Source organism: Rhopalosiphum padi, chromosome 4, assembly GCF_020882245.1.
Source record: "Rhopalosiphum padi isolate XX-2018 chromosome 4, ASM2088224v1, whole genome shotgun sequence".
Classification (NCBI taxonomy): Eukaryota; Metazoa; Arthropoda; class Insecta; order Hemiptera; family Aphididae; genus Rhopalosiphum; species Rhopalosiphum padi.
In genome coordinates this window covers 13,599,659-13,620,774 of record NC_083600.1, presented here as the reverse complement: position 1 = coordinate 13,620,774, position 21,116 = coordinate 13,599,659, and the positions used below count along the sequence as shown (strand labels likewise).

Below are 21,116 nucleotides of genomic sequence, written 5' to 3'. Positions count from 1 at the left end.
TTATTAAAAACGACTATTAAAAATTGTTTGAAATTTAAAGATGAAATGTTTGATATTTTCTTCTTGTTATATGTATACTTTACTGAAAATAATCCTTTGAAATTATTTTTTCAAACATTAGATAAATGTAAAAATATTATAATAGATAAATATCTTCAATCCTTCACTAGATAGTTTATTATATGTAACTCTGTTTATAACAATCCTATTATTGTGATGTATTTTATGATTTTCTTATCGATTAATCAGGTAAAATCAATATTAATTATTAATTCTTTCGGATTTTATTATCAAACGGATTTCCACACTACATAGTTTACCTGACACATAAATCTTACTTCATTTAAAAATTATTTTTCTATTCTCACTTATAATAACTTATAAAACTAGATGTATGTATAAATCCAAGTATTATCCATCCTATAAAGTTAATAGCATTTTTAAACCCTAATTGACTTACTTTCATAATTATTAAAGTTTTTTTTTATGTGTACTATGGTTTTCCATGTAATTAAAATTGAAATAAAACACCATACCTATCAACAAAAACAATATAGTAGTTATATATTTGGTTTGGAACATAACATTTGGCCAAAAATATAAAAATTTACCATTATTTTTATATTGTGCATACATTTTTTTTTATTGCCTATTGCAAACTATAAATAATTAAATAATAAAAAGTCACAACTAATAAGTAATAACTTGGTAATATAAATTGTGATTTTTCGAAAAATATAATTTTTCGAAAAATATAATTTTTCTTAGAATAATTTCCATTTGAAAAGAGAAATAGGCTTTTTTTGTTCTTATATAATATATTTTATACGTATTTAAAAATATATGTAGGCGTATTTATAATAGTATAATATGTACGTTCTAGTGTACAGGAAATTATATTTAGTTTGATTGCATTTAAGTTGTTGATCTATTTATAACCTTTGTAAATATTTAAATATCCCTATTATTTAAAACGAATACTCTGTAAGTATTATATTTTAACTTGAAATATTTATTTAAATTATGAAGACCATAATTACATTTTTATATATTAGTTATCAAATATCTTATATCAAAGGAAACTACGTATAGTTTAACTTTATACAATATTAATTTTGTTTTTGTAAAGAAACTAGAGAGTGGATTATTAACATTTTAAATTAGTAATATATACATCAAACTTTCAAATAAACTTTAGTTATACTTATACATTCCTAATATACATTATTTTTAATTTCAATAGACCTGTGCCTTATAGTATAATAATTGTAGTATTTGTTATTCTCAAGAAATAGAAAATGCCTGGTCTTGTGGAATCTATATTTAAATACAATTTGTACTCTACTAAAAAATGTGCTTAATATTATTTGTGCTTGAATAATTTTAAAGAAAGTTAAAAAAAAATGCTAGTTATTAAGTACTAATTGATTAGGTTTTCTTTGAAAATGTTTTTGTTATTTGTACGAGTGAAATGAAAATACCCGTAGGAATTTATTGTTCACTAAAATATTACGTTTCTTTCATTATTCCCTTCTTTCATTCTCTATTCTTTTTTTGTTTTGTTTTTACAGTTTCACTCAATCCAGATGGAAATGTTACCCTTATCTTATGAATGTATATTGTACATGTAATGTTCACATAATTGTTTCATGCACATGGTACTGTGAACAATATTCCTTACGATTCCGTTTTTCATCATTTAATGGTCTTTATCAAACAAAAAAATAAAAATCTTAAAAAAAATTGTAATGTTTTTACCAACTATATATTAAAGTTCTTTTTTATGTATTAAAAATAAAATATTAATCAAAACAATTTTATTATATTATACTTAATAAAAATTATTTGTAAGTTTAAATTTTAAAAATAAAAGTTGACCTACCAAAGTATATGTTATATAATTATTAAGATTTGTCAATAGGTTGTGTGTGATATATAAATAAATTATATATGATTTGTACGATTTTATAAAAAATTAAAAAAAAAAGTTTTTAATATATATTATATATATATTAAATATATATATATGAGATATTGTTTGGTAATTATTAGACTACTTACAGTCTATACACATACTGTTTTTTGTGTTTTATAATCGCTATATGAGAACGAACTGTTTTCATATTAATTTCATGCAACATCGTTAATTAATAAATCAATTACAACTTTAAGATGTCCGTCCTGCGCAAGAACATGCAAACATTTTTGTACTAATACTTTTTAATTATTATCTTGGGTTGACTTCGATCTTCTTCTCCACTACTGAATACTTACGACTTACCTATATTTATAAATTCAACAGTACGCTATGTTTTCCTAATCCATTTGGTTTAAAATATTTCTAACGCTTCAACAGATATTATTTGAACCTTTTTAACACTATTTTTTGATTTTAAATTTAGTTACTTCAATCTTATACAAATTATATTTGATTTCTTATGTATGTTTTAAATTCTAATGCGTATGTGCATTTTATTTCAGCAATTTAAATTATTTTTAATGCATTTAATACTTTACACGATTACACGGAATTTGCGTTAAATGCAACAGTTCGTGTCGGCTTACTTATCGTCATAAGGCGCCAAAAGTATTTCTCACCCCAGTGAACCGTTGTTAAGCCCATTAAATAGGTATAGTCGTGTTCGGTCGACCGTCAACTATAAGCTTTCCCATGCCTTTATATTTTGCTCTGTTCTGTATCAAGTCGTTAACCTTTGTTTTGTGTAGTATGCTGGAATGCTGATTGTACCAATCCTTATAGGTACTTCAAAATGTATACCTAATATAAAGTTACAGGTAATTATATTTATAATTGTTTTAATATTAATAATTTCAACATATTGAATATATTTTAAAATTCAAATTTGTCTTGAATTTGTTTAATTTTAGTACACAGAGCAGAAGTAAATAAGTCATACTATATATTATAATCATATATACTTTTTAGTACATTTTATCATATTGGAAAATATTCTTGAGTATCCGACTTTAATGTAAAAATATAATATATTAATAAAAAATTAAAGTGTAATTTATACAATAGTTTTAAAACGTCGCATGCTCTTCATTTTATATTATAGTTTATTGGCTATCATCTTGTCAATAAGTACGCGTTATATTATTTAGCATTTACTTAAAATATTAAATGTATACCTATATTGCAATCAATAAATGTATATAAAAAAACTAACTACTTTAAGATGCAGCAGGGTATACTTTACAGTAGCGCTATAAGGTACGATATATGTTTTAATGTTGTAGAAATGAAATATCGCAATAAATAAAGAAATAAAGCAATATTATATGTTTACATTAATTTATTATTATATTTGGTTGTCCTTAAAAACAACTACGGGCTTTAAGAGCAGTTGCAGAGAAATTATTTATTTAAACGCCAATAAAATAAGTTTTGATCATCTATTTTTATTTTTATTATTAATTTTGTTTTGATAAATTAGAACAATTACTTATAGTGAATCGTTAATATTGTGAAATTAAACGAGAAATATACTTTACTGTAAAAGCTAAATTACAGTATAAATTAATTTATAATTACATTATAGTATAACCTTATATGTGTATAATGTATCTACACACACACAAATTGTGCTTTAGACAATTTTATAAAACTGTTAAAACTTCTGTGTAGAAGTACTGTAATCTACTAAACATTTTTTAATTAATTTTAATTATACCATTTTACGGAGTCTTAAATTTATTAGAAAAATTATATCGCAGTATATATAGACATATATATATTTATTATTTATGAAGTCTTTATTATTAAACACTGATACTCAACAAATATCTGAATTCATAGTAGGTATGTATGTAAATACAATTTATGTATATAGACTTAATATAAGTTCATACTATTTTTGGCTTTTGATATTATTTATTCGAAGAGTCAACAGCAATTATTTGAACATATTTTTTTCGGTTTGGAATAAAGTAATACTGTTATAATAACCAGTAGCTATATAGTACTCGTATATTAAACCTATTTTACATAATTACACCGTCACTTACCAAAATAGTGATGAACAATAATTATTATTAAATTTAACAATGATGTGTTTTTTTGTCGAAGATGAAACGAATAGAAGTTATAGGTTCATATTACGAAGGACCTATATCGGTTATATCGTATTATAATTGATCTCAAACAAATACGGTCAGGCGGTCAAGTTTTGATTCATTTATATAATATACCGCAGACAAGAAGAAAAAAAATTAAAAAAAATAATAAAATAAAACAAAATTGATTACAAAAAACGCACAGAAAAACAGTAGTGGCTGCAGTGTGGGTGGCTACGAACTATAACTCGTGTGTAGGTGTTTGATATGTTTACAACACAATATATAATATTAGAGTGAATATCTCAAGGATAGCGTGTATACAGTGTACATATTTGCGCGGAAAGGGATGTATCCAGGGTTGGAAAAAACGTTTATAATTTAAACTTTTTTGAAGATGGTTATTTTACATGTTTAAAACGTGTTTTTTTGTTTTAAATGATTTTGGTTGGACATTTTGATAATCAACGTTGATCACTGTATTTTGTTTTAACTAAGAATTTCTTAATTTTAATTTTTTAGTATTCAGCATTAAATCATTGCAATGTTCGGAACATATACTTAACTTGCTTGCTGACGATGTAACCCTGGTGTTAAAAACCATAATAATAATATTATTAAAACAATATTTATATTTTAAAAATAGTAATTTTTTTTTAGCCTGGTATAAATTAGAAAGTTGAAAAACATTCCATTTTTTTTATGCCATCATTTTTAAACTATTGTAATTGTTGATTTCCAAAAAAAAAAAAAATTCCCGTAGAGTAGAAAAAATCTATAGATTATTTTAATTTGGAATTTACTAAAAATATTTTTTTAAACACACCATTTTTATTGATGTTTAAAACACGTCTAAAACAAAACCAATATTTTTTTATGTTTTAAACATGTTTTAAACATAACAACCCTGGGTGTACCGCGTTTCGGCGTGGTGGTATAGCAGTGGTCCGCGGAGCACGATCGGCGGTGGATCACGTGCGAGTACGCCGTCGGCGGCGGCGGCGGCGACCGACGGGGTTGACTCAGTGTTGCTCGGGAGGACAATGTTGCGGCGGTGTACACTACTACTACAACTACCACAAGTATACTACTACTACTACAAATACTACGACTAGACGGGACTCCGTGACGATCTCCATCGCGACCATGACGCTCGTCTTTGCCATCCTCGTCGCGTTCGTCTCCGTCGTCGGCTGTCACACGTGTAAGTATACACTATAATACTTCTAATTTTGAGCGTGTGTGGTACAATAATTATTATTTATATATTATTGTTTACGTGCAGTGCACGGTAATGTTTTATTTGAGTGTTTACAGTATTAACTGTTGTCGGGACAATATTTATTCTAAAATATTTTGTAGATTCAAACAAAATATGTCTTATGAGTTTTAATATAACGAAAATGTTTAACACGTTTAATAAACGAATAAAACCCTAGACGCGTATACGAATTAATTTAATTTTTTATTTAAAACATTGTTGAAATGTGTGAACGTGCTGGCACATCGTACGGCGAATAGATTATTTTAATTACCAGAGGTTTTAGTGTTTTTATATTTATAGTATATATAATGCCGATTGACTGTTTAATATATTATAATATCAATTTTTTAAATATTTTATTGGACATAAATTATACAGGTTTGTAGACTGCTGTTAAAAAATAATTGTAATACTTGGGGTAGATCCAACTCATATAATTTGAGAAATTCCCCACGTTATAAATATGTTTTAATTTCGTTACAGATGTAGTTTTATGTATTAATAATATCATTTATATTGACTTAAGTTTTGTTTTAATTATTTCACAAACTATTGATTACATAAAAAATTTATGAAACGATTATCAATGAAATATGATTGAATTAATTTTTACGAATATAATATCGTGTTCCTTTACGTACTCCTATTTTTCATTTAAATTGCTTAAAATATTATTATCTGAAATAATTAATGCTAATTTATATACATTTTCTATTAAATTATTATATCGTTTTAAATACATAGTGATTGCAAAAAATAAAATAAAAAATGAATTAATATATTATTTATAAGTAATTTGTTTTTATTTAATCTAACATATTTTATAGTAAATGTATGTAATTTATAATACATCAAGATGAATTCAATTATATATATAATTTAAATTATTTAAGATCTGGAAAAAACTATAATACTATAATGTAACTGGATACATACGTGAATTCCACACAAGTGTATTAATTTAGAGATAAAAAAATAATTCTCTTTTATTTTTAGAATCATATTATTGTCTTATTGTAAGATATTTTAATATTAAAACATTTAAAATATTCAAACGGAATAGTCTTCAATTTTTACATTTCAAAACATCGTGTTTTTAAAACAACACAATTTAATTGGATTATGTATGAATATAAAATAAATATAAGTACCTTACTTCCAGATTGCAGAAGATTATTTTTTCACTATAATTTGTTAAAAAATAAATCATTTCAATTGTTTACTTCTTATCTAAAATGTTTATTATTACATTTGATTATGAAAGAATAATTTTAAATAGTTTAGTGGGAATTCCTGGGAAAAAAATGCATTTTTGTATAAATCAAAAAAAGTAATTTTAAAATAAATTGTAGAGAATATGTATGCTTTTGAAGATATAATTAAGAAAAATCAAAATATTAGAATTTCATACAGTCATACGTTACACGTATTGCATTTTAAACATTTATTTCAGCCGGTATTTAGTGCATTGTTAATTTTTATATAAAATAATGTAAAAAGGTTTAGTTTAAATAAGAAATATTTGTATACATAATTGAAAGGACACGAATTTACGCTTTTACTCATCATATATTTAGTTTCTTAAAATTATTTAATGGTAAATATTAATTATTATTATAGTAGTGTCTTCAAATATATATATATATATAGTTTACTGTTTATACGTAGGGGTCACTGCTTGTTATAATTGTGGTTATTGGGTTATTGTAATCAATCATGTATATTTATCAAAGAATGTAAGCACAAAGCCGTATTACGTATGTATACTTTAATTTTCGTTCAATGTTATCAGTTGGTTTATGTCATCCGTTAATACGGACACGAATTTTAAAGTACAAAATTATACTAAGCGGTGATCATAGTATTTTAAATTGCTTATTTTTATTAAATGTAATTATAGGTACTTATATAATATGTAACATAGGAAATTCGAATCATTATTACTTAGTGTTTTATAGAAGAAAAAACAGTATCTTTACCGTCACTATTATAATTATTAATTAATCAATATGAATTCCCAGATAAAGATAAAATGTTGAGTGTTGTGTATAGATTGTTCTTAAAAATCTTGCTTTGATTTGTGTGATATATTATTTGAAATTCAGAATTTATTAAAGTATACAATTTTAATTGGAAAATGTAGTCAATATATCACTCGTTCGTTAATTCATGTAGAAAGCAAATATTTTTTTAAGCTTGTGAGAAACCTTTTTTTATTGTACCCAAAATTGTTTTAAGGTTTTATATATGTTCAGTATAACATGTACAAATCTGTTCCAAAAGATTTTTTTGTGTGTATGTTACGTAAGGGTTTCGAAAATCGTGTGTGAATTTGACACTATCGTTTTAAATTGTTTGGACTGAAACCAACGAACGATTTACTGTTTATTTTATTGGTTTTGAAAAATAGACAGAGAAAAAGATATAGGGCACAATGCCAGTCCTAACCTAACACCTAACCTTACTAACTATAGTAGGACACTAATGGTCCTTTTTAAACCCTTTTTTATTTGTCATCTTCTTGCCTGAATATTGAAAGTTAGATTATTATCAACGACGATTAAAGAATAAATTTAATTCGACGGATAATGTTTCATATATATCTGTATCGTAAACAGGTATCTGCTATATCGCTGTAAGTAGTACAACCAGTAGTACATGTTTATAGTACGTACAGTGCACTATTAGGATATTTTTGTTTATAGACATTCTTTTCAAAAATAAAAATAAAAGTCACAAAGAAATAATCTTTACTGCAAACTCTTGTACTTTAATAATATTATTGTAATTTGTATTGATGAATTTTGAATGTCATAGTTTTATGACTTATATTTAATGTATTTTATTGTTCTGGTTTTTATAAATATTTCTGAAACATCATTAATAAATACCACGATAAACGGCGACTGATTACATACGTCTATAGGTATACGTATTGTTTTGCTAGTAAATTGTTTAGATACAGAATTATTTGTTTTTGTTCACACTGTTACACTAGTCACTACATAATATAAGTGATGACCATCATCAGCAGAAAACACGAAGTAAAAATGGGGTTTTTATTGTTCACAGACATAACTGTTCATGAAATTTTCCGAAATACTTATTAAATAGTAGTGATGGTCTTGTTAGGGAATATTTGACTTTTATATTACTCGCAGTATAGTACTGTTGAAAAAAATAGCGAGGTGCCGTTGTGGCGTATATTTTTATTTTGACATAATAAGTATTGATACCATTGAATTGAACGCGTTATAAATTTATAATATTATATTACTTTCATTCTATAAACACGTTGTTTTACCTCAACTATAGTATAACTTCTGTGCTTTACCAATAATAATTATTGGACTATTTGGACTGTAAACATTATAATAAATTTATTCTTATATTATTTAATATAACCGTATAAGAACTTTGAATTCAACTCATTTTAGTAAAAAAATGATCAATTTTGATCGTCAGAGAACTTTCCCTAAACAGCAATATATCACAATTATTGTAGGTACTTTATTTGCATAAGAGAAAAACCTTACAGAATTAATTAAATTAAAAACCCTATTCTCAATAAACATTATTTTATTTTTAAATTAATCAGTAGTCAGTATGTTAAGTTATAACTTATATGATTACCATTTTTTTTTTATATTTTAGTAGAGGTACTATTAATCATTATAATTATTATAGCTTCGATACAAAAAAAAAATTATTCAATTAAAGTTATTCTTATTAAATTATTAGGTATGGTTTAAAAATATAATTTATTAAAGTTCAAAGAAATTATTTCTACTTATATATTTTTAATATTTTAATTATATTATAAATACACTAGACGCCTGTACATAATTAGGTATTACGTAAATTAATTTCATAAAATTACTGTAAATTATTATTTAAGTGATGAGTAGGTACTGATAACATTAATTTGGCATTATATTTAAATTTTGTAAGTTGGTTACTGATTTTATTTATTTTTATCCAGTGTGAAAATTGGAAAAAATTAAAAAAATAAATAACCGTGATTTTATTATAAAGTTTTGTGTGGTTATATAAAAATGAATAATTATTAAATAAATATATTTCGTAAAATACTAATATTTAACAGATAATAATTTAAAATACTTTATCGTATACTAGTATATTGTTGATGAAACTGTATATGGTTAAGTTAATGTTATTTTCAAAATAATATTTTTAATTGTTCAAACAGAAAGCTAAAAAATATATATAGTATATTTTATCTAACTGTTGAAAAAGTATGTATGTTGATAACAAAACAAAAGACTCGTCAAAACGTATTCATTTTATGTCCCTGTTCATTCGGTTATCATATTTTATTTTTCTTGCTTGTTTAACCAAGGGTATATGGAACAATACATCACAATTTATTTATTTTTTACAAGCTTGTTCATCAGTTTACACACATCAACATTTTTCTATTTGGATGTATATTGTATTTGTAATCGGTTTCTTTGTGTTCATTGGTGCTAGTGATTGTTCACTGATTTTTATATACGTATATATAAATTACACGAGTACCATACAATTATATAAAATGTATAATAGTTAGATCTAGAGAAATTTACAAAAACTAATTAAATATAATTTCAAAGACTGAAATAAAAATTTAACTGCACAATACGTCAATATAACACACACATAATATATAACATTAAAATATAAATTAAAATGTCATTATATAGAAAATGTATAGAACTATAAGATGGTGCGACTTGGGTATTTTTGTCTTGGCTAAAGAAATAATTTTAATTGTTGTAGTATAAAATATTTGAACAATGAAAACTATTCTTATAAGTTTACCATTGTGTAAAATAGCTGTTATGGTTTTTCTTTTATTGAAGTAATGCACCAACATGTTGGTTTTATAATAAGTGATTATACCATATAATTTGATTTTACTATATTATGTTCAATTTAGACTTGCCATCGAATGAAATAGCAAAAAGATCGTACCAAAGCTATACACCATACAACGGCACAACGATGCAATATTATTTGGACGACGACGTTGACGACATTGAAGATGAAGACGCGGAGGAAGACGATGTAAAAGCTGACGACGATGATCGGGCCTACAAAAATCCAAGAAAGCTACCTTCATCCGAATGTCCCAGAAACGAAGAGCAAGCTGCATTCATGGTATCATTTATTTCATATACACTGCAAAGCAATACTTTATATTAAGATACATTTAAAATATAGTTAACTTAATTTATTGTAAGGATTTAATAGGGAGCTAATATTAAGTTGGTTAGATTTTTATGGCACTTTACATATGACAGCGAGCAAGTATCAGATATTATGTTGTGACATAGTAAAAACTTAAAAAATAAGTATAGTTAACAATATGCTTATGCATTTTTAAATATTATAAATTTGTATACAAACCTTAGAAATCGGTAAAATTAATTTTGATATTTTACGAAATTATTGAGAGCTTATAATGTAAATTATAACAAATATTGTGAACTTCCTAAAATATTCGATATACTTTACGAATCTAATTATACTTATTCAAAGAAAAAAATAAGAATTGCTGAATTTGCCTGTAATAGCGTATTGAAAAGAGGTCCATGTTTGATAAAGTATAAACTATTTTTTTTTATTTTAATATAATATGTTTATGAGTATATTTTATTTTGTTTGAACTTTAAAAACAATATAGGTATACAAACAATAAATTAAATAACCCACGTTTTAGTTAAATGTTGAATTGCATAAAAACAATTAATCGTGTATATTTTGTTTCTATAATCTTTATTTAAAATGTATTTGAATTAGTATTACAACAATTTTAGTTTATTTCAAAATCGATTTTTTTTTTCTTTAATGCAAGGTGTTTTTGTGTATTACTTTTAAAACTTTCTACTTGTAGACTCTACTACTCAATTGATACTTTGATGAGTCGTAGAAATTTAATTTGTAAAAAATAAATAATTTTATTTAATTTAAATTATTATCATATTTATTACTCTCGTTTTCAATTTTTAGAGTTTATTTTAATGATAGCAGATTGTATCAATACCCAATACAAAGATTATTGATTTTTAACTTTAACATATCAATATGAACAACATCTAACAAGAATTATATTTTTTTTTATTAATAATTTGTAAAAAAAATAAGTTGATGAATCTTGTTAACGTTCGTGTGAATTTTATATATCAGTATATAGTTAAATTAATTTATTTCGAAAATTATTGATGAAGAACTTTTTTGTTAATAGATACAAATTACGGTGCTCATTAAAATTTCATTATTGTATAGTTTTTATTAAATGTATTATAAAACAAAAAACACACAGATAACAATATTCTATAGATACATTGATATTGTTATTATTTTAAAATAAAATTTGCAATTCAAAATTAAATCATAAATATATAAACTTATTTCCTGATCTGAATTTTAAATTTTCATTTTATATTGTTTTAAGTACTTAAGATTTCACAAAGGGTTTCTTACATATATATATTATATATATATTCTTTACATATATATTTTGTAAAGCTCACTAGAAAAATTATGTTTAATATAAATGAACATTTTATTTATTATTCAGTTTATGCAAAGTATTAAAACCTTACGGAAGAAACCAAATTGTAACTTTAAAGGTTTTGATTTATTTTATCTTACCTACCTAATATTGTTAACCCGATTTAACTATTTTAAATACTTATTTAATTTTTATTATGGTTCTTATGATACAATAGATAATAGTCATTACACAATCATAAGCTATAACTAACATTTGAAGTAATTTATTTTTATAATTTTATTAATAAATATATAATTGAATATTTATAAAAAGTAGTTTCTAACCTTTAAAAATAAGATTAACTTATATTTAAATAATTTTTAACATAAACTCTGAAGTAGTTATTTATTATGTCGATAAGCGCATTAATTGTATTGGAGTATTTACTATTTTTTAAACATTCATTTAGTACTGAAAATGTTATGGTTTATTCAACATCTAATTATAAAATATAACAGTATAATCTTGAGTTGCATAAACAATCACTAAACATTTATTGAATCAATAGTGAGCTAATGGTCCCTTAAAAATGATATATGATTGGTCCACTAAGTATTAGTGAATCATTAAATTAAACAATTTTTTATGGCATAAGACGTTTATTATCAAGGAAATTTAAATCCATTTACTTTTTTCATCAGACAAATCTGTTTATTTAAATATAATTTTTTTCTGAAACAATATTTTTTTTTTTTTGCAGGGACAATCATGTCTACGAAAATGTTCGTCTGACGAAGATTGTAAAAGCAAGAAAAAGCATTGTCTTTGTGATGGACTTTGTGGAATGTCATGTGTAAAACCAGGTGAATTTTTATTATTATATCAAATTAAATAAACATAATTTATGAACTTTATAGAATTGCGAAAAAAAATTCCTGTAACAATATTCCCAGGAAAAAATCCTCTAAATAAAATGTTATCAATTTATATACTTGATTAATGATAATTAAAACGTAGATTTAAATTTCCAAAAAAATATCTAATAATGCTTTAAAAAATAACCTAAAATGCCAATGCAACTTAATAATGAACATAAATATAAGGATATTCAACACAAAAATGTTCAGTGAGGTCCATTATCTTCTTGAAGAATAAAAAGAAATATATTACCCTTAAAAAGACTCTTAAAAGAGAATATTTTTTTGATAGACACGCTAACGAGTGGAAAACAATGGTTTAATTTTTAGCATTTTTAACACTATCTTTACTAAATTAATAATAATACAAAAACAAAACACTGAACTTAGTCACGTACAATATTTAATTAAATTTAACGTGCTCGTTGAATTATTTCCATAATTTTAATATTGGGGATTTTTTCCTAGTATTGGGATTTATTTTCCAGGGATTTTTTTCCAATGGAAATTTTTTCAAACTTCTTATTTTTTTGACTTTAATTTTTAAGTAATTTCACCTTTGAAAAACCACTTACTTATATACTTATTAATAAAATACAAAATATATTAAAATTGATAAATATAAGATGCAAGTTATCTAAAGTACATCAATACCTATTGCGAATTTTGAAAATAAAATAATTTAACATCACTTACATATTACTAACATATTGATGATAAATTTTAGTTAAAATAATTAAGTCTATTTTAAGTACCTATGTACAATGTTTCACTAATTATCATCAAACAATGTTGGTTCTATTGAGACCGAGACGTAACGAAAGTAATAAGTATTACCAAGTTTGAGATGTTCAGAGAGTATTCATGGTATTTTAAGTACTATATACTTACTAAAGATCATATTATACGCCCATTATTATACGGTTCTGTATTTGAATTAATTATCCTGGATCACTGAACCAAGTAGAAATTTAAAAATATAGCTTTATCCCAGAATTTGAACTAAAAGTTTTATTATAATATTATTTAATTTAAATAATAAGAATTAAACAATACATTGTGCAAATTAATAGCAACTTAATTTTATAATTATAATTTAAGTTTTATTTGATATTATAAAAGATTATTTAAAATTAAAATATAAGATTTCATTAAATTATAGGTTTTATTAAAAATACAACTGTACCTACGCTAATACAGTACTACACAGACTTTTAAATTAAATGCATTAATTTTCATAGAAATATAAAGTTTTTCTAATGATTAAATATCTAAAAGTTAATTAAATTAATTTAAATTTAACTCCAGAGGGAACTTAAATTTATTATCTTCAGTTTTTTTTTTGTGTTACTATTTTTAAAAATCGAACATAAAAAGGATAGTTTTCAATCCATTCCCCTTGAAAAGGTAGCCATTTTCTTTTTGTTTTCTAGAAACTAAACTCTAAAGAGAGGGTTTTCTAGTGAAAACTATAGTCCATTATACATCAAAGTAGATAATATAATTTGGTCCCATCGTGTAGATTTTGCAATGTGGTAAGAAACGGGTATTTTGTGTAGCACAATGGGCTTAAAAACGAAGAGAAAGTTGGTGTGAAAAGTTTCAGTCGTCAAAAAACAGAAAACAAGCTACAAAAGGTTTGTGTGGATTTGTGAATTTCAAGCTAGATTTATAAAAATGAAAAAAAAGACGAATGAAAATTTTGCCCAAGGGAAACTTTTGCTTTAAGGTTTTTATTACGCTAGCGTAACTGTACTCGATCAGTACTCGCATAGACTTTATGTTCATCTTGGTTTTCTCATCCTCAGGGGCAAATTGCAATGGTTGTTTCTGTTATAAAATTTTGCTTCTGGCGAATTTTCAATTTACAAATATAAACTCTCTTTGCGATAGGTACTATACTCAGAAATTCGAGCTGCATCATCGATCGTCCTAGACAATTTTATTAACTAATATGTATATATGAATATAATATAATATAAAAGTATTGTAACGTAATATTAATCGCTGTAAAACTTTGAATACCTAAAATAGTAGTCAATTGATTTTATAAAAGTTTCAAAAGTTAACTGAGGTGAATAGTTTTTTTTTAAATTTTTAATTATAATTTAGATTTAATTTAAATAAAAATAAATAAAGACAATGAAATGATCTAAGTGTTTATTTTATATTTCAACTAAAATTGCATTAAATTATATGTTGTATGGCTCAGTAATTATCACATCATATTTAATGCAAGTGTTCTAAGTTATCTGTGCTCAGAATATATGTCTCGTATATATATATTTTAATATTTAAGTGAAGTTTTTGTTTAAATTTGATTGTATTATTAATAGTTGTTTATTTAACACTTATGAAAATATTTGTATTGATCTTGAAATACAATAACATTGGTCATTCATTAATATTATTATTGTACTTATTTTAATTATTTACATTTGAATATTTTAACAAAATTAGCAATTCAAAAGTACCTCTGCGATTTAAATCGAAAGCTTTATTAACTATGTTTTTGATTTAAATAAATTAAAATTTTAAACAATCTATCTTGACAAATTAAAAACAATGAAATTTAACGACTAACATAATTTGAGAGTGTTTTTGTATAAGCTATAATAATAAATTATTTCAATCGCGTTATCATAACAGGTCCCAGACACGTCCGCTAAAGAGGTTTTTGAGTTTCGACACATTAAGCCGATTGCATATTTCGGTAGACATACGTTGTAACATCTGTTGACAGGATAACGTCCGTCAAATTATAATAATTATTGTGGTATCGCGACATCGTGATGTTTACTTTTATTTTATATTCGACAGTACTAACATATTTATCTCTCGTCCAACAAATATTTTTAAATAAATTAAGAATTTTAGAATTCAGATTAATGTATTTTAAAACATTTGAACGAATATCTGACATTGCACTACTTTTAAAATAGTACATTTTTTTATTATTTAGTAGACCATAAAAGTATCAAAAACTAATAATATAACAAAATTATACTAATGAAATAGTTATAATAAAATAGTAAGATAGAGAAGATATGTAAATATAGGTGTATATATATATATATATATATATATATATATATAAGAAGTGGTACAATGTAAAAATTATAAAAATACGTATTATCATGAAATATTGAAATCTTATGAATAAAATAGTCTATCCTGAGTTTTGTTCAAGGATCTAAAAATTTTATGCTACAATTTTTTTATTTAAGAAATGATTTTAACTTAAGCATTCATAAAATTGACAAAAAAAATTAAATTTTACTGCTACTTTGTAATACATTAATTTCTATATTTTTACTTAACATAGTAATTTGGTATAAGTACCGAATAACCATATTACATATTACAATATTTTTCTTAAAATTAATTTTAATTATTATTAATATAATATGAAGTGATATTACAGGGATTACAATTGGAAACCTTTATAACTAATGATTGGACATTTATACTTATATTGGTATTTAAAAAAAATACATAAATAAATAATAATAAATACTTATCGTTCAACTATAAATAGGAGATAATATATATATTTACGTTAAATGTCAAATAAATAAGTAGAAAATAATTTTATATTATTTTAGTTATTTATAATAAATATGATAGATTACATTTAAAAAATTTAAGATTTAAATCTTTAATAGGATTATGTGTACTCTGTATGTCAACTTATACATTAAATAATATATGGCTTATTATTAATCAGTATATTTATAATGTCACTGTTATTTTGAATATCTGAAAGTTTTCAAAATCTAAAAGTTAATTATCATTGTAACTTTTATATTCAAGTTCCTAAATGTGTTATGTAGACCGTATATTATTGATGCTTCCATGAATTGTTTTATAACTAAGAAAATTAACTTATTTCATCGCGTCCAGTTGTTCTAAAATTATTCATTATTAGTAGTCTGATTTTAGTATTTCTTTTATCTTATTATAACTTTTCGTTATCTATTATGCTAAGGTCTTGTGGTTTTGAATTGTATTAAGTATGTATATGCAATCATATAACAAAAAAAATATACATTTTTAAATAAAAGTGTAAGGTGTAACAAATTTTAATAGGTGACATGTTTTTTTTTGTTTTTACTGAAAACAATTTTTGGTGACCTATTAAGAAATTACAGTGTCATTGTTTTATTTGTGTAAACAACTATTAATATTACTGATAGGTTAATAAGTATCTAGTCATTGATTAATTTCAAATTTCAGAAGTTAAAAATGTTTGTTTATTATTTTGTTTGTAGACTATCTATAGTTGTATATATTTAATTTTATATTTATGTGACAACCCGTATTCATTTTAGAAACTTTCAGCTTTCAGAACCATGACTATTGAATTTTCAAAAGAGATTATTTTAGATAATTTATAAAATAATATTGTAGCCGTAGTAATTATAGCTTTTGTTTTCAATGTTTCCGCACTTATTTTGTCTGATACGATTGCGAAATAATTGTATTTAATCTGATTATTTAGTAAAATTATAATTATTATTATTATTTTGTTAATGAACAGTATTTGAAGAATATCATTATTCAAGTAGAAAATATCTATAGCTTTTATGTCACAGTTTTTGTTTAAACTATTACCATTCGTGATAAACCGTAAAACGTCGAGCGAAATTATCATTCAGAACAGCGAGACACCATTGGGGACGGGACAGGTACATTTTAAAAATAAACACTTGGGGCCGAGTTAGCGTAGAAATAATATGATCATTATTCAAGGGCTTTAGTAATTAAAATATGTATATTGTATAATTGGTAGAAAATTAAATCGAATCACAACTGTGGAAATCACTTCTGCTGTATAGTAGATTACGAATATACCTCGTCATTGGGCAGGTTTATTTTATATTGCTTGTGTTAAAGTTGAATTCAATGATAAATTATTGCAATTGAAAAATGATTGTGAGTGAAGGCCGAAGGAGACGGCAGATCAAAATTTATTTTTAAGAATAGTTATGTTATATAAATTGTATTAATTTCTTAATAATTAAGCGGATGAACTAATTTTAGCCAAAAAAAATAAAAATCACGTTTATCTTTAAGTTAGTACTGATAAACCGTAAAACAGTGTGAATTAGTTTGTGATTTAAATAGTTTAAAATTATTTGAAATTTTTGACAATTTCAATGTATACCTTGTACCTATATGGAATATTTTATATTAATAATAATGGACGTAATGCGAAATGTTTCTCAAGTCCCTAGCTATGATTAATATTTTTTGAATTAATTACAGGTAGGTAAATAACTAAATTTGTATAAGGAAAAATGGTTATTTTCGACTATACAATTATTATAATTATGAATTTTTGATACATTTTAACTGATAAAAAGTATACTTATGAATAGGACTGTGAATTTAATGCACTAAAAATACATTTAAAATGGTTTTTAATTTGATTTTTATATTGATATTAGTATATTATATGTATAAAAATGTATTTATTTAATAAAAAGTTGATTTAATTTTAATTTTGATTTTGATTTATTGATTCTTTAATAATACTATAATTGCCTGAAACATATTTTAATTTTTTTTAAAAGATTCTCAAAGATTTTAATTGATAGAATTTAATTAAAAATACTAAAACAAAAACTAAAAAAGAAAAATATGACCTAAAAAGGCAAAACTGACCTAAAAAATTAAAAACGTCAAAAAATGCAAAATAAAATTTTCATAAATGGATTTGTTGTTATATAATTCAAACAAAACTATGTTTCATAACCACCAAAAAAAATAATGCACTTTCCTACAAATTCACAGCCCTACTTATGAAGAATCTTTTATTATAGCGAACAATAATATTTAGTTTTGGTTATTGCAACTATTGTTTTAATTTGAGAATAAAGATATATTAATATAATATAACTATATAAGTAATATTTATATAAACCGAAAATGTGTGTACTTAATATTTTTTGGACACCAGAATGCATAAAATTATTGTATCAATATGAACATATAATACAAATTTGTATTGTATTAATTTATAATTGATCACCGAGCACAAATATATCTTAAGCGCAATTTAAATTTCTATTGAATATTATAATAAATATCGATACATGAACGGTATAGCGTTATTTGTAACTCAGAATTCAGGTCTAAATTTAAATACAAAACAAATTGTTGTGTGGAAATATGCTTTCTTTTGGAACTTCATTTGCACGATTGTGCAGGCGACAACAGCCACAGGGTCTGAAATAAACGACTTTGTGCCAGATAAATCACCCCCTTTGTCCACGGTCGAGGTCGGAGCGTGTTGTAATGGTAATTGTAATTGAATTAAAACGAATCCAACCATGGAAATACTTTTTATATTTTTCATTCAATTGTAATTTGTTGTTCGTGAAATCACATTTTAATGTGTTTCAACTTTGCACAAGACGTTTAACATCTAAAGTCTGACATACTAACATCTATAACCCCTGTCACCCGTTATTGATTTACTATAGTACTTAATAATGTATGCATACGAAAAATTATTTTCGATTATCTTACGGATCTTTTTAAAATTAATATTTAACTGATCACACTCAGTATGAGAGTTGGAGAGGTTAAATTATTTGCCATTGCACGTTAGAAGTTTTAGAAATATTGCCATGACCCTATGGGTATAACACGTAGAACATTTAAAACCATTATAATAATCAATTTATTATTTTTTTGAAGTGCAAAAATAATAAACATAAAATATGTAATACAAAACAACTTATTTGTACATTTTAAATTATTTTTTTAATACGCATAAAATATATATTTTATATAAATAGATTTTTATTTGGACAAATTATTGTATTTATTGTATAACCACTAAGTCTATATTATATTAGTTCACAAGTTCACTATATTAATTTTGACTCATTTTGAATTTAAGATAATTTATAAATTGTATGTTATTACAATTTGTTGGCTATAAGCATAGGCGTAACTAGGGGGGGGGGGGGCTTCAGCCCCCCAGAAATGTTGGGTAAATGTATGTGCATATAAATATATTAGTATTAACTTTATTTTTGCCTAAAATATAACAAAATATAATGTTTCATATAAACAAATAATCATTCAAATCAATTGTAAACACCAATAGAAACAATAAATAATAATCAAATTAAAAAAAATTTGCTATAAAACATTTTTAGGAATTTAGCTCCCCTAACTTAAAGGACTAGTTACGCCTATGGCTATAACGAAGTTTTGTTGTTAGGTTTCTGGTTATGGTCAAATTCACATACGTTTAAGTAAAAGTTGTTTGTATTAAGTCACTTATGTTTACAACAACTAACTAAATCTAATAATCTATTATTACTAATTACTAATGACTTGTTACTGATAAATTAATAATCTCATTAGTTTATTAATATAATATATTATATTGTAGGCGGCGTTACTTTTTTTTACCTCACCCTACAATACTTTATTTTATACAATAAATATATTCAATATTGTTTAATCAAAATAATTAAAAGATAACTCTTTACTCCAACACAAGCTACTGCTTAAAGGAATTGATATCATTGTATTTTTATATAAATAAAATAATTAATATATATATATATATATATATATATATTAGTATAATTATTTGTTTAATTTCGAATTTTGAAAATTATGTAGTCGTATGGCAATATTATTCAAAGAATTTATATAATAGGTGTATACTTGTCTATGATGTTGGTTTCACATGAAATATATTTTGAGTGACATACTTTAAATGCGAGTTTACTATGATGTACATTAAATTCTTCAATATACATAATATTTGATTTTACGTTCGTTTACTCTTAACAATGGAAATATGTGATAAGCTTTCTGAAGTCTTTTGTTTGTTTAGTTTCAGGAGTAGGGAATGACGATATGGATTTACCGATGGTATATCTCTGCTGTCCCCGTGTTATCGAAACATCCGTTTTCAGGTTTAAACTAATTATTATTTGTCCCCACCCCCTCCCGCCATTGGTAAGGTCGTCCGGGAACCACAACCACAACTTATCATCATCAGCGCGCATTAGTATATGGCAGCAAAACTATGATGAATTTGAAATGCATATGGTTTAATCCTTTGGTGTGTACGTCGTGGTACATATATGACTATATATTATATATAATACATACGTATGTCATTTAATGTCACTGGTTTGTGTGTCAAATTAGGTAACTGTATTATTGATCTATAATTTAGTTTTCAGTAAATATTTTATTCGATGTTGACATTTTATCGGGGGAACAAGTTGAGAATCTTTTGCTTAGGCACACGTACATATAATAGCAGTAGGTATTAACCATTATAATTTATAATATTATACTGTGGCTATTATACGCGTTCGTT

General features: G+C 24.1%; 1 protein-coding gene across 6 annotated transcripts in view; it reads left to right on the top strand.

The window, feature by feature from the left end:
* The first annotated feature begins 5,056 nt into the window (after positions 1–5,056).
* LOC132929133 (sushi, von Willebrand factor type A, EGF and pentraxin domain-containing protein 1) overlaps positions 5,057–21,116 on the top strand; it is a 59,520-nt gene continuing 43,460 nt past the window's right edge. For 3 of the 6 annotated variants that reach the window (XM_060994249.1, XM_060994250.1, XM_060994248.1), the window contains exons 1-3: positions 5,059–5,281; positions 10,281–10,501; positions 12,601–12,703. In XM_060994249.1, coding sequence (XP_060850232.1) covers positions 5,224–5,281; positions 10,281–10,501; positions 12,601–12,703 — 382 coding nt within the window. In that variant the 5' untranslated portion in view covers positions 5,059–5,223. Of the gene's footprint in view, positions 5,282–10,280; positions 10,502–12,600; positions 12,704–21,116 lie in introns of all 6 variants that reach the window. The other 3 variants (XM_060994253.1, XM_060994252.1, XM_060994251.1) reach the window with 2 other exon arrangements.